The 14,454-nt window shown below is 43.5% G+C and overlaps 1 protein-coding gene across 1 annotated transcript; it reads left to right on the top strand.

Moving 5' to 3' along the window:
* Positions 1-316: 316 nt before the first annotated feature.
* On the top strand, positions 317-13,213 carry CKMT2 (creatine kinase, mitochondrial 2; the record flags this gene model as incomplete). The annotated part of the gene is made up of 9 exons (XM_079702334.1): positions 317-483; positions 1,938-2,136; positions 3,574-3,669; positions 4,123-4,344; positions 6,248-6,333; positions 7,285-7,408; positions 8,681-8,815; positions 10,235-10,360; positions 13,094-13,213. The coding sequence occupies exons 1-9, from the start codon at positions 332-334 to the stop codon at positions 13,211-13,213; spliced, it is 1,260 nt and encodes a 419-aa protein (XP_079558460.1). The 5' UTR covers positions 317-331.
* Positions 13,214-14,454: the final 1,241 nt, after the last annotated feature.

Below are 14,454 nucleotides of genomic sequence, written 5' to 3'. Positions count from 1 at the left end.
GTTTTCCTAAGCAGTGTGAAGGGGGCTGGGGAGAAAGGAAGAAAGAGAAAAACAAAACAATGAAACAGGCTAAGTCGCCTGCAGTTTTTCTCTTGCCTGTTGTTCTCTGTACTGTGGTTCAGGGCCATCCTGTGAGGCTGATTCTCAGCTTCTCTGGAGTTCCCTGGTGGTTCAGAGGTTAGGAATAGGCACTTTCACCGCAGGGGCCCGGGTTCAATCCCTGGTTGGGGAACTAAGATCCTGCAAGCTGTGTGATGTGGCCAAAATTTTTTTTTTAATAAAAAATAATCTTTAGCTTCTCTGCTTTCCAGACACTCATCCAAGAGGAAGGATGGCCAGTACCTTCTCGAAGTTTCTAACTGGCCGCAATGCCTCTCTGTTATTTGCTACCTTGGGCACCAGTGCCCTGACTACTGGGTACCTGCTGAAACGGCAGAACGTGTGTGCTGAGGCCCGGGAACAGCACAGGCTATTCCCTCCAAGGTAAGTCCTCTTGGCTTTAAAACGACACCAAAATGCCAGCCAGAAATATGCTTTCCTCTGCTGAAACTGTCAGCAGAGGCCCCTCTTTTTGCCTCTGAGGGTGACTAAATCAAATTGACTCCTTAAGCACAGTGACCTGTGGCAAATCCAGGGATGTGTAGTGTCATCATTCCTGCCCAGAGCTTGAGCTCTAGTGGAATAGGAATAACAGTCGGAGCTACACATATTGTTGAATATGTGTAGGCGTGTTGAGCACTTTACACAGAGTATTTTGTTCCTCTTAGCGTCCCTTTGTGATGAAATGGAGGCTTAGGAAAATTAAATAGTGCCCAAGTTCACACAGCTGGTGCAGCCAAATGTGAACCCAGGGACCTTGATTCCAGACTCATGCCTCACTCCTGCTGTACTGCCTTCTGGAAAACGTGATGAGACAGCACTGATTTTAAGTATCAGCTTTTTTGCTTTTTATTTTATTTTTTTTCCGGCCACACTGTGCAGCATGTGGGATCCTAGTTCCCCTACCAGGGCTCAAACCCGTGCCTCCTGCAGTGGAAGCGCAGAGTCTTAACCATTGGACCGCCAGGGAAGTCCCTAAGTATCAGCTTTAAAGGACCTTGCAGAAGGGAAGTAGAGAAGTGGCCTGAAGATGGACTGTTTTATCCACACTGGGGACCTTGTCATGGCTGAGATGTCCCACACTGGATAGAGCTGGAGTGGATGCTGACTTTAAGTGATTTAAAACATTTACTGGCTTTCATGAGAATTAGGAATTCTGAGGGAATTACTGGCACCTACCATATACCTCAGGAATTCCTTATGTGACATTACCTGTGTTTGAGCCTGTGGTGGTCTTGAATCCTCTATTCTTCAATCAGTACATATCCCAGGGTAAGATGGCACCCCCCATTTGATTTCTTTCTATGTATTATTTCAACAAATATTTACTGAATGCCTGTTTCTATAGGCAGGCACTGTTCTCAACAAAGCAGATAGTCATAGAGTTTGCATCATAGACAGAGGACAGATAAATCAATGAATTTCTATGTAGTTCTACCCACAGGGTTTTTAGCCTCTATCACAGACCTAAGGGACCAAAATGTAGTTGTTGTAATTTACCAAAACTTCTGGGTGTGTAAAAAAAAAGTCTACATACGATTTCAATTTCTTTTTTAATCGTTTCACTCTATTTCCTCTTTACATAAACATAAGCCACAGTCTGTGGGCTCCTGCAACCAGCATAATGGACTCCTTAGGCAGGGCCAGGTCCGTTCCTCTGGCAGTTCAGGGAACTAGCCTTTAAAATCTGGCTTACTTAAATCATGACCTAGCCAATTTTCCTCTGCCCACTGGCTGAAGAGAGCCTGGTGGAAGGATGGCTGGCCAGAAACAAAGCTCTTGCATAGACCCCTTGCCTCAGGGGCTGCTCACTGAATACCCCTCTCCTCCTCATGCAGTGCAGACTACCCTGATCTGCGCAAACACAACAACTGCATGGCTGAGTGCCTCACGCCGGCCATTTACGCCAAGCTCCGCAACAAGGTGACACCCAATGGCTATACCCTGGACCAGTGTATCCAGACTGGAGTGGATAACCCCGGCCACCCCTTCATAAAGACCGTGGGCATGGTGGCTGGTGACGAGGAGTCCTATGAGGTAAAACCCTTGGCTGCCGGTTCTGTAGTGTGTGTGTGAGGCGTGCTTTGGGTTCTCTCTGTGGGACCAACTTGCTGTTTTCTCAGGAAGGGCGCCCATAAAGGGAAGCCAGCTTCAACAGAACAGCTGCAGTGCTCTCTGGAACAGTGAGGTCTACAGCTTCCCAGGGACAGGGTTTCCTTTGCTGCTGCTCTAGTATCCCTCCCCACCGAGGAATGAGTTGCATGACCCAGCTCTCAGAGCTTGTCAAGGGGATGAATTAGTACAGAAAAAATAAAATCTTTTAATGTTGTTATTGTTTGTGTATTCACCAATAAGGCATTAGGAGATGATGTGTTTGTGGCTGAACTTTATTGAGGCTGGAGGATGGTTCCGTATGTGTTTAGTTTGGGAATTACTGATTACACAGCCCCCTGTAGTCTTACTGAGTTCACGGAGTCTCTTGGAGAAATCCCATGATCTCCGCATCCTCATCCTGGGTCAGAAGCACAGGATGGTTTGCTGCTCTGGAGCTCAGCCGCCAGAGCAGCTTCTAAATTACGGTAAAAAACCTCCAGCCCATCTCCCTCAGGTGTGTCCCCTTTGCACCTTCTGTTGCAGGGAGCTGAAGGTGATTCCCTGGAAAGGCAGCCATCAAGAGGAGGGAGAGAGCCACCTTGAATAGACTAGACTAGCAGCTCACTCAGGGACAGCAGTGCCCACCTCTGGGCTCCCAGAGTCCCAGACTGGAGCTGGCTCCCAGGACCCACTCCCCACAGCTCCCAAAGGCGGCAGGGTGCTCTGTTTGACTTCTCTGAACCTTCTTTTACCTAAAGGATGTTCCTGCAGTTTTTGGTTTTTTAAAAAGTAGGTTTCACTTGAGATAGTTTGTGCTGGGGAAGGTCCTCACAGGGTAACAGGTCCCTGCTTTGCCTTAATTGCTGCTGTGCACTTTTCTTTCTATGCAGCTGGTTTTCCACAAATTTATCATATTGTTTAGACTCTAGAACCCGACCATCCCTTTTGACCACAAAACTGCTTAGCTTCTGAGCTGGCAGCTTCTTTTATCCCACAAAAGCAAGAGCTTCTGGAGAAAACCCTCAAATTCTTAAACACAGGATTTTCTTGCTCCATCTGATGGCAGTGAACTTGGCAGAATCGCTAGGGAGGAGGTTACTATGACAGGGTTCCGTAGCCCTGCCCTCTCCCAAGGGGCAAGGTGCCTCAAAGAGGTTTCCTCTGGTATATGCGACCTACTAGTACCACTACTATAATTATTATCATTATTATTAACCATCAATCCGGTCTCACACCTATTTCCTGCATCATTGCTCTGAGAATTTCAGAGGAGGGCATCAGCTTTGGCCCTTCAGATAAATAGGAACAAATGATGAACCAATTCAAGTATTGATAGATGAACCCATTCAAGAGGAAACAGGAGCATCGTCCCTCCTGCAGGTGTTTGCCGACCTTTTTGACCCTGTCATCAAGCTGAGGCACAATGGCTATGACCCCAGGGTGATGAAGCACCCCACGGATCTGGACGAATCCAAGGTAGGCTCCAGCCACCTCTGTACCTTCCCATGAAGCCAGCACTCCAGAGTCCAAGGTGAGGAACACTGGAGAGAAGGGCCCCTGGGTCAGATGCCCTTGAAAGCTCTGTGATGGCCCTCCCACACCATGCTCCCTAGAGGGCCACTGAGACAATCAGGAAGGTCCCGAAGTCTGTTTTTCTTACCACCTACCACCAGCGTAGTGGTGGTCACTGAAGACTTTCGCCTTTCCCAAAACAATTCCTTTTTTCACCCCAAACCCAGCCAGGGTAAAGGATTGCAAACAGCGCTGTGTAAAGTAGCTCCTTCCTTGACTTCCCTCTAAGACCCCTGCCCCCAGAGTTGCCGGATGTGTCCAGCATGCACACGAGCTCAGTGCCCGGGGGTCCCCTGGTCAGCGGGTCGGAGGCCACCGTGCCGTGGCGCTGCGGTAACCCCGCGCTCTGCTCCGCAGATCACACAGGGGCAGCTCGACGAGCGCTACGTGCTGTCGTCTCGGGTGCGCACGGGCCGCAGCATCCGCGGGCTGAGCCTGCCGCCCGCCTGCACCCGGGCCGAGCGGAGGGAGGTGGAGAATGTGACCGTCATGGCCCTGAAGGGCCTCAAGGGGGACCTGGCCGGCCGCTACTACCAGCTGTCTGAGATGACGGAGCAGGACCAGCAGCGGCTCATCGATGTGAGTGACCCCGAACCACGTGGGCTGCCCGGGGCGGGGCTGTGCCGAGAGAGCCCTGACCTTCGCGGGGCGGTCTCCCCCGGAGCTCAGGCCCCTGCTCTGGTTGGGAGCTCGCTGGGGCTTCAGGCTGGTCAGTCTAAGGAAGGAAAAGCAGGCCTTAAAAGCTTAGGTCAAAAGTGGAGATGAAAAAAAAAAAGAAAAAGTGGAGATGGTCTATGGATAAAGTCTGCCGAGGAAACAACGGGATGGTGGGTTGCCATTGGTGTGTGGGAGTGAGTGGAGGATCCCCGGGCTTGTTGATAAATAGGAACAATTGGGTGTGGAAAATCCCGTCTGTGCCTGGAGGATGGTCTCCATTACCGCACTCCAAGTCCAGGAAGCTAGGAGTTTCTGGAAAGGGAGTTATCCAGGTGGAAGTCCTGCCCTGACTCACATTGGAGCTGGCCTCTGGGATTCCTGCTGCCTCCACAGGGTCTCCATGGCTTCCCTCTAACACTAGGGTAGACAAAACTCAAGTCCCTTCCTTTTCTCCCTGTAGCAAAGTTGAAACAATGGTATTTTCGAAAGTAACTTTAAACTCCAAGGAAAAGTGGAAACAAATTTCTGTCATTTCAGAAGGTGTGATGCCACAAAATATGCCCCATTTCCAAACCAGGTGGGCAACTGTATGGTCTAGAGGCCTCAGTCTCCTGGTCCCCTCCTCTTGTCCTGGTACAGGACAAGCCCTCCTCTGCCTCAAGTAGCCAATTCCGGTTTCCAGGTTAAAGGGCATGCTGTTTCCTGGGCAATGATAGTCCATAAGCCTGGCCTGGCTCAGGTCTCCAACCCCTTCCACTTAGAGATTGTAGATCTTCCTGTCCTCTTTATTTCTGACTTCAATGTAATATATGGTATCCATATTCATATTCTTACTGTGTACACACAGTATTTTGATCTGATTTTGATCTGCACAGTAGCATATTGTAGTTAGAGGCATACTTGGGAGTCATACAGGTCTAGGTTTGCATCTAGGCTCTGCCACTTTCTAGCCGTGATAGGTTTCCTCTCTCTGAATCTGTTTTCTTTTCCTACCAAATAGAATGATTACATTTACCTCAGAGTGTTGTTGTGAGGATTAAAGGAAATAAAAGTACATAGCATAGGGCTTCCCTGGTGGCACAGTGGTTGAGAGTCCGCCTGCCGTTGCAGCAGACACGGGTTCGTGCCCCAGTCCGGGAGGATCCCACATGCCGTGGAGCGGCTGGGCCCATGAGCCATGGCCGCTGAGCCTGCGTGTCCGGAGCCTGTGCTCCACAACGGGAGAGGCCACAGCAGTGAGAGGCCCGCGTACCGCAAAAAAAAAAAAAAAAAAAAAAAAAAAGTACATAGCATAGAGCCTGGCACATGGTGAACATTAAATGAATGGTGACTATTTTTATTTACAGATCATTATTTTACATCTCTAATATTTTTTAATGGAAGGAATGATAATAATAAACCAACAATGCTAGTAACATGGAGAATGCAGCTGTATAGAACACTTTTCAGGATAGCACCCCTCACTCACTGCCCACTCTGCCATTGCATGGGGTTGGCGCTGGTGGGATAGACACACTCCATAGTGATTAAGGATCTCCATCTGGACTAAGCCAGCAGTTTTCAACCTTAGCTGTACACTGGAATCACCTGAAAATAACTGATGTCCAGGCTGCACCCAATAACAAGTTGGAATCTCTGAGAGATGGGAACTGGGCATTAGAATATTTTAAGCTCTCAGGTTATTATAGTGGGCAGCCAATGCTGAGAAGCACTGCCTGAGAGACCTCAGCCATTATTAGTGAGTTGAAAGTTGACCACCTGACGTTTGCCATCGTGTCTGATCTCATCAGTTTCTTCTTTTTGCTTTGTCCCTTTGGGCCTGCAGGACCACTTTCTATTTGATAAGCCAGTATCCCCTTTACTAACTTGTGCTGGGATGGCCCGTGACTGGCCAGATGCCAGGGGAATCTGGTATGGACATAGCATTTTCACATTTGCATTGTGTGCAGACATTCTCCTTCAGATCACTGCTTGTCCTAACCTGAAGTTGCTGTGACCTGCGCTTGACAGCATGCCCAGCTTGAGCTAAATGGAGAAGATAGAGTACTTAGAAATTGGGGTGTGTGTGTCTGTGTGTGTGTGTAATATATGAGTATAATGATGTTTCCAAATGTGCGGGAATGTTAGCTGTTTTGCATGAATTGTGCATGAGAAAAAAGACTTTCTTTTTAATAAAAAATTAGCTTCATATTATTTGACCTCCCAGAGAATCTGTTTCATGACATTAAAACAAAAGAGCAGAAAATGAAAAGTAAATATTGAGGATTTAAGCAAAACTCTACAAGGAAGAGTGGCTATTGAGTGTACACATATTTTGTCTTGGCCAACGGTCCTCAGGCCACTTTGATTCCTAAACCTTGGTAAGTTATTATGACACTATCCAAAGGAGCCCAGATCAAAGTGTTTGGGAGCAGCTGCTCAGTGGGGGTGGATAGGCGGGATCTATACCGCAAACATATGTGAAATCTTCTGCACCCCAAACGTGTTGAGCTGCAGGTAAAATCTTTTTTTAAGTGCCACAAGATTTTGGTTGAATCTATTAGGAGGCAAAACACTCTTGTTGGCATCAAAGCCAAATGTTATCATGGCTGAATTATTGTCATCCTAGTCTGAGGAATGAGGGAGATTATGTTCTTGTTGGGTGAAAACATGACATCTTTGAGGGTTGGAGTTGGTCTTACTCTTCATTCTGTCAAGGTAACATTATTTTGCAGTACTTGTTCAGGCACAGTTAAGAGATTAGGACCATCTAAGGAAATGAGGAAGGTGAAATGAAGCAATCAAGCTACAGAGGTAATGGGAATTTTCATGTGTTGAAACAAATGTAATTAACACTCAACACTGTATTTCTCTCTTCATTAGGCATAATAATGAGAAGACATTTCTCATCTGGATTAATGAGGAAGACCACACCAGGGTAATCTCTATGGAGAAAGGAGGCAATATGAAGAGAGTATTTGAGCGATTCTGTCGTGGACTAAAAGAGGTAAGATGTCATCAGAGAATTCTGAATAGTCACTAAAATAAAATCTCTTTGTTTTTCATTCTTGAAAAAAGATACTATGGTGACTTCCAAGATGGGGCTAATTTTTTCTAGGGATCATGGCACTCTTTTGGGGTGGGACTTCCAGGGCAGTGCTTCAAAAAATAGATGACTTTTTTTGTTGTTATTAGCAAGCTCCTATGCTTCCCTTCCCAATGCAGGATGGTTTAGAGAAGTCTGTGAATCATTAATTATTTTCTGATTTCTTTAACAGACATCTTGGCTGTTCTAAGCATAGAGACAGTATAGGATGCACCTATGTTCATATGTGACCTGACTACAGCTGTACTTGATGAGAATTCCTATATTCTCCTACTATGCTCATGTGGAAAAGAATAACAACTGACATTTATTGAGTGCTTAGCATGTGCTAGGTACTGTGTTCAGTGCTTTACATGGTTCATCTAATTTAATTGGACCATTTTTTTTTTTTTTTTTTTTTTTTTGTGGTACGCGGGCCTCTCACTGTTGTGGCCTCTCCCGTTGCGGAGCACAGGCTCCGGATGCGCAGGCTCAGCAGCCATGGCTCACGGGCCCAGCCGCTCCGCGGCATATGGGATCGTCCCAGACCGGGGCACGAACCCGTATCCCCTGCATCGGCAGGCGGACTCTCAACCACTGCGCCACCAGGGAGGCCCTAATTGGACCATTTTAATATTGTGATAGAAGAAGTTTACTTTTCTATTAAAGAAGTACTGCAGAATGAAAGAACGAAATTTTACCATTTGCAGCAACATGGATGGACTTGGAGGGCATTATGCTAAGAGAAATATCTGACAGAGAAAGACAAAAATACTGTATGATCTCACTTATATGTGGAATCTAAAACCTACAACAAACTAGTGAATCAAACAAAAAAGAAGCAGCCTCACAGCTACAGAGAACTAGTGGTTACCACTGGGAAGAGGGAAGTGGGGAGGGGCAGTATAGCGGTGGGGGGAAAAGGGTTATTACGGGATTATATGAAATCATGTGAGTGAAACTTTTGCAAATTGTAAAGGACTATAGAATTTAAAGAATCTTTCATTCAATAAAAATAAATTTAAAAAAACTGCAGATAGCTTTGCTTTTTCCTTTCCAAAAAAAGAAGTAGTACTATAAATTTACCTAAGTTTTATTCACGGCAAACATGCAGTACATACATCTTTCCCTGGTGTTTGGGATGTGCTGAGTGAATGGATATCTGAGAACTTCGTCATTTGTTCCCTGTCTTAGGTAGAACGCCTAATCCAAGAACGAGGCTGGGAGTTCATGTGGAACGAGCGCCTGGGATACATTTTGACCTGCCCTTCGAACCTCGGCACAGGATTACGGGCTGGTGTCCACCTTAAGATCCCAAAGCTCAGCAAGGTAATGTCACGTAGCCAGTGGCCCTGTTGGGTTCCACCAGGATCGGCTCACCTGGGACTGCTTTGTGGAGGGAAAAACGTCACAGCCCAATTCCTTAACCCTTAGTTTCTGCACTAATGAAAGAAAATGACAAGAAAAGGTTGTTTATCTCAAAAACACTTGTATCCATAGGATAAGAGGTTAATGGGCTGTAAAAAAGGGAAGTGGCTTCAAGAACAAGAACTTTATTCTTTTTTTTTAAGATTTTTTTTATGTGGACCATTTTTAAAGTCTTTATTGAATTTGTTACAATATTGCTTCTGTTTTATGTTTTTTGGGTTTTTGGCCCCGAGGCATGTGGGATCCTAGCTCTCTGACCAGAGATCAAACCCACACCCCCTGCGTTGGCAGGCAAAGTCTTAACCACTGGACCACCAGGGAAGTCCCAAGAACAAGATCTTTAAATTCTCCTTCATATAACAAGTCGGGATAGTTAAGCCGGCTGCTCCACTCTGCTCTCTCTCTCCCAATACAGAGGTTCTCAGACTCGGGCCTGCAGCAAAATCACCTGGAGGCTTGTGACAACACCTGCAGCACTTGCATTTCTCACAGGTTTCCTGGTGATGCTGATGCTGCCGGTCAGGGAACTGCACTTGGAGGGTCACTGCCTTAGAGCATTGTCCCCTTAGCGTGGTCACAGTCAGGCCTCACGCTCTAGCCTGTGGGAAGGCGAGAGAGTGCGTGGGAGTGTCCATGTAAAGATTTAAGGTCTAGGCCTGGCAGTGGCACCCTTCACTTCTGCTTGTTCCATTAGCAAGAACCTAGCCAGTGGTTACTTCCTCAGCTCTCCTGTGGAAGAAAGGAAAAAGGATTCTGGTGGGCAACTAAGAGTTCTGCCACAGCACACCAAGTGAATCAAATACTTTAAAACAATTTTAGAAAATGTGCTTTCAGCCAAAAAAAGTATGGTAATATTTGTTATTCAAAATTCCAATGCTAAGAAAATTATTTTTTTTAATTTTTATCGGAGTATAGTTGCTTTACAATAAGAAAATTATTTGCTATGATTTAATGTCATGATTTTAATTATAGCTGTAACAAGTGTTATATAGATGAATAATAAACTCACCAAAGCTGGCATCCAGATGCCAGTATAGCAGTATAGAAGTTAATGACAGCTCTGCTACCTTCTACCTGTGTGTACTTTTAGGCAAGTTAATTCCTCTGAGCCTTATTTTCCTCATCTGTGAAATGGGGGTAAAAGCAATACCTTCTTCATGGGATTGTTGTAAGTTCCAGCACAGGGCCCCGGTACATAGTAAATATATACTTAATAAATATTAACTGTTATTACTTCTCATTATATGTCTTTTCTAAGTGTGCCAAGGATGACAAATCAAGTTTGATTCTTAGGACACTAAGTATTATCCTTTGTCCCAGGATCCACGATTTTCTAAGATCCTGGAGAACCTGAGACTCCAGAAGCGTGGCACAGGTGGTGTGGACACGGAAGCAGTGGCGGATGTGTATGACATTTCCAACATAGATCGAATTGGCCGATCAGAGGTAACATCTCTCTAACTTTCCGAACATGAACTAACAAAATCAGCCTGGAGGAAAAGAAGCAAACTCAACAGCCTTTCCTTATTCACAAAATTCGAGGCCTCCTCTTTGCCCATTGAGTCCTGAGTCATGTTAGCATTTCATTCTGTAGTACTTGTCCTCCACGCATAAGGGTAAGCACAATGTAAGCTGAGAATGTATAAGCAAATGAAGGAATTCACAGTGGGACTGATGTCACCTGCCTGCCCCCAGAGCTGTTCCAGCAATCCTGAGCAGCGGGAGTTCTGTTATGCTAAAGGATGACAGTCTTTCATCACTGAGTCAGAGAACACTGTGCTCTCTCTGAGGGGGGTGAAATAGTGGATTTTCTCTTGATTCCGAATTTCCTTTGGTGAAGGTCACATACTATCATCTTCACGTTGACATTTTTAGATACTTGATAGTTTGTAAAATTGTATGTTTAGGACTAAAGATGGCAAATAAGGTATGCATGAGGTATGTGTGAGATTGTGCTCATCAAATGATCCTTAGGATTCTGTGAATACATAGGATAAATGGGATTCATAAACTATAGGTAGGCCTGGAGTGATGCATGAGAAAAAGCACAAAGAGCGCATTAATGAACATGCAGCAGAATTCTAAGCAAACTCTGACCTCAGTAAGTCATCCCAACTTATCTGGATGCGGTCCTATTGAACGTATTGTGCCCATCATTAATTTAAAAGCCGCTTATAAAACTCTTAATAACTCCGTGGCTGGTTATTAAATCTGTGGATTATTGGTGCTCTTTCTACTTCCCTGCCATCTTTTGCATATTTCATTGCCAGTTGGTACTCCTACCAGTAAACTAAGGAAAGGAAAGGAGAAAACACTCAAAACAATGAAATCAGTGTGAGTGCTACCAGCTCTGGTAAAGTATTGATACTTGAGGAAGAAGCAGATATAAATACTACACCTTCTGAAATTTGCTGAATATGGTGTAGTGAATAAAGAAAATCTGGGTCCTAGCCCTGTCGGCTTCTAATATTAACTAGATGTTTAATACTGGAAAGCAAAGTACTCATCATTTTTAGAAAACTGTAAGTCAATAAGTGATCACCTATAGGAGCTAGAAAAATTCCCAAAAGTGTTAAAAAAATAAATAAAACCACTTGTTCAACCTAACAACCCTGAGAAGACCATTGTGAACATTATTCTAAATTGCCTTCCATTCTTACAATTATTCAAAAAACTTTTTGTACAGAATTTAGTATTACAACATATTTGATATAACACAGCTTTTCCCAGTATATTATAACATGAGCATTTTCCTATAATTTTATAATTCTTCAAAGAATATAAAATTCTTATTTTATAAATAAGATATATATAAATATTTTATAAATAAAATATAAATATAAATATTTAAATAAAAGATATATATAAATATTTTATAAATTCTTATAAAAGAATTTTTATAATTCTTCAAAACATATTGTTTAATGACAGCATAGTAAAGGTGGTCCATTATCTCTTAATATCTCCCTGATTATGTGAGATTTTGTTTGACTATCTCTGTACATAACTGCATGACCATCTCTATACATAACTCTAATCACAACTCTCATTAGTTAGTTAGGATATATTTCTAGGAAAGGGATTCCTGGGTTAAGGATGAGGGTCCCTTACTTATGACCAAGTTTCCTACCAGAAGATTTACACCAAGAGAGTTCCACAGGCAGTGAATGAGAGACCCATCACCACACCCTCATCAACACTGAGATAGTTCAGTTGGCTAAGTAGAAAATCAGTGTTTCTTTTATTAGTAATGACTAGCTTTCTGGCCCAACCCTTTCATAGGGCTTCAGTTTCCTTATGCATGAAAAGAAGTGGGGAGTGTTCTAGACTCTGTCATGCCTAAAGTATGTTCAGCTGTAACACTTAACCATCTCTTCCATTATTGCTGTGCATTCTTGAGTTTTATCATGTAATTTAATGCTGTCTAAAATTAACCAGTAATTCCTTTCTGTCTTAGTTTGGGTCCCTTTAGGAGCAGTGCAAATAATTTGTTTGGGAGGTGATTCCCAGGGAAAAATTCATAGGTAGATGTCCTCTAGTTTAAGAAAAACCAATATTTGTAAACAAAAGTTCTAACATATATTTTTTTAAAGCAGGAATTTTAAAAAGTATATCTTAGTATAATTCACAGTTTCCTTTAAGTAGCACACTTGCTTGGTACAATACAAGCATTATTTAATTGCCAAACATTTGGGTTTAAACAATTTTCAGAAAGCCGTTCATTGTGTAAATGATAATATCTGAACTATAGCATGTTTAGTACTTAGGTAGCTTAGTGGAAGGTCAGAATTCAGATCCGGGTCAGAGAACATCACAAGGGTGTCACTGTGTAGTTTTACTTTTAGACAAACTGTTATAACAGAGATTGATGGGGGAAGAAGTGTCTGAGATGCAAACTAATGGTTTTCATATTTTTAAAAAGTCCTTACACACAAAGTAGTAACTCCATCTTAACTACAGAAAGATTGAGAGAAACCCTGTAATATCTCCGCTCCCCGTCCCTGGCGATAACCATCAGACACCTCTCCTCCCATAAAACATTAGGGAAATAAAGAGAAGAAATTGTTAAAGTCCATGTAACAGGGTAAGTTCTCATTTGTCCCAGTATTGTTCCTATCGATCAAAGCCTTGCATGTGTCTTCTATGCAAATTAATCTTTCATCTTTTTCACTGCCAAAGGTTGAGCTTGTTCAGATAGTCATCGATGGAGTCAATTACCTGGTGGATTGTGAAAAGAAGTTGGAGAGAGGCCAAGATATTAAGGTGCCACCTCCTCTACCTCAGTTTAGCAAGAAGTGAACTTTCCCTTCCCTAATTTATAAATAATCTGTCTGCTGGTATGACAGACATAAAGAAATTTCTACTCTGAGAGTTTTTGTAGACTTGGAAAAATGTAAAACTGTAGGTCCTGTCTATCTTTACAATAAAACTCTCCTTAATATCTTCGGTTTGTTTCTCTGATTTTTTTTTTTAATGCTACTGAGATGGGCAAACACATCCAATTACAAGTAGTAGGAAGTAAAAATATTTTAAGACAATGATAAAACTAATATTTGCAAGGCGACTTTCACACAAATGTAGAAACCCTCCAACTATCTAGATGCTACTATAGTCAACCCTTCAGCCAATTCCTACAGACACCATTGGAAAAGAGGAACTAATATAATCAATTTTCTGGCAAGTAGAGCAAGAGGAGATTCATTTCTCTTGAAAGTGTGGAAATAAAGACTGTACAAATGAGGACAGAGACTATAGCAGAGGCTATTTAGGGCTTGCTATAGCAAGGGAATCAGCCACCACCACCTCCTTGAATCTGGCAGAAACTCAAAGGCAGGCATAGGAAAGCTTTCTGGTGAAAAAATGGGTACACTCGGGTGTGATCTGACCGGGTGGTAGGCATGGGGAAATTGGAGGCAGACTAACTAGAAGCGGGGTATCCTAGGTAAGTGGTTTGGGAAGCATATTTGGCTTTCTCTGGCTGGTCCTGAATTGGAAGCAGGGGCAAAAATGAGGGGAACTGGGCATCCCTGACCAAAGCCCAATCTCTGGGCTGATTGCTTCAGAGACTGTGGTTTGGCTTCTTGAACTGGTTGCTGCAGAGGTTGTGGGTCAGAGTTCTGTTGTCATGTATGGTCTGGCCATTGTGTATTTGTACATTCAGTCTCTCAAAAGCAATCCAAAATGTGATGTCTCAAACACTGAAAACGTATTTAGTATAATTTGAAAGCCGAATTCTTCCCTCAGCGCACAGATAGTTATCTCTCGAATCTTGTTATCCTTTTCCATCCATCCTGTGGTGTCTGTAACCTGAAGGGGCATATGACAGAAGAGGTGGCCGCAGCTAATTCTGTAACTCTAAAAGTGTTCCACATAACAAGAAAAATACTGTCATCTAGAATAATAGGAGTGAGATCAAGTTCCGCATTTTGTGAGTAAATGAGTACTGTAGATGCTACTGTGAAAATACATCACAGCTATAATATAAGCAATTGTCTTCCCTCCTACTATATTGAGAAAAATAAAGTATAAAAAGAATACAC

This window comes from Hyperoodon ampullatus (genome assembly GCF_949752795.1).
Source record: "Hyperoodon ampullatus genome assembly, chromosome: 4".
NCBI classification, from domain to species: Eukaryota; Metazoa; Chordata; class Mammalia; order Artiodactyla; family Ziphiidae; genus Hyperoodon; species Hyperoodon ampullatus.
Note: the sequence above shows the minus strand (reverse complement) of the source record. Positions and strands in the feature narration are given on the sequence as shown.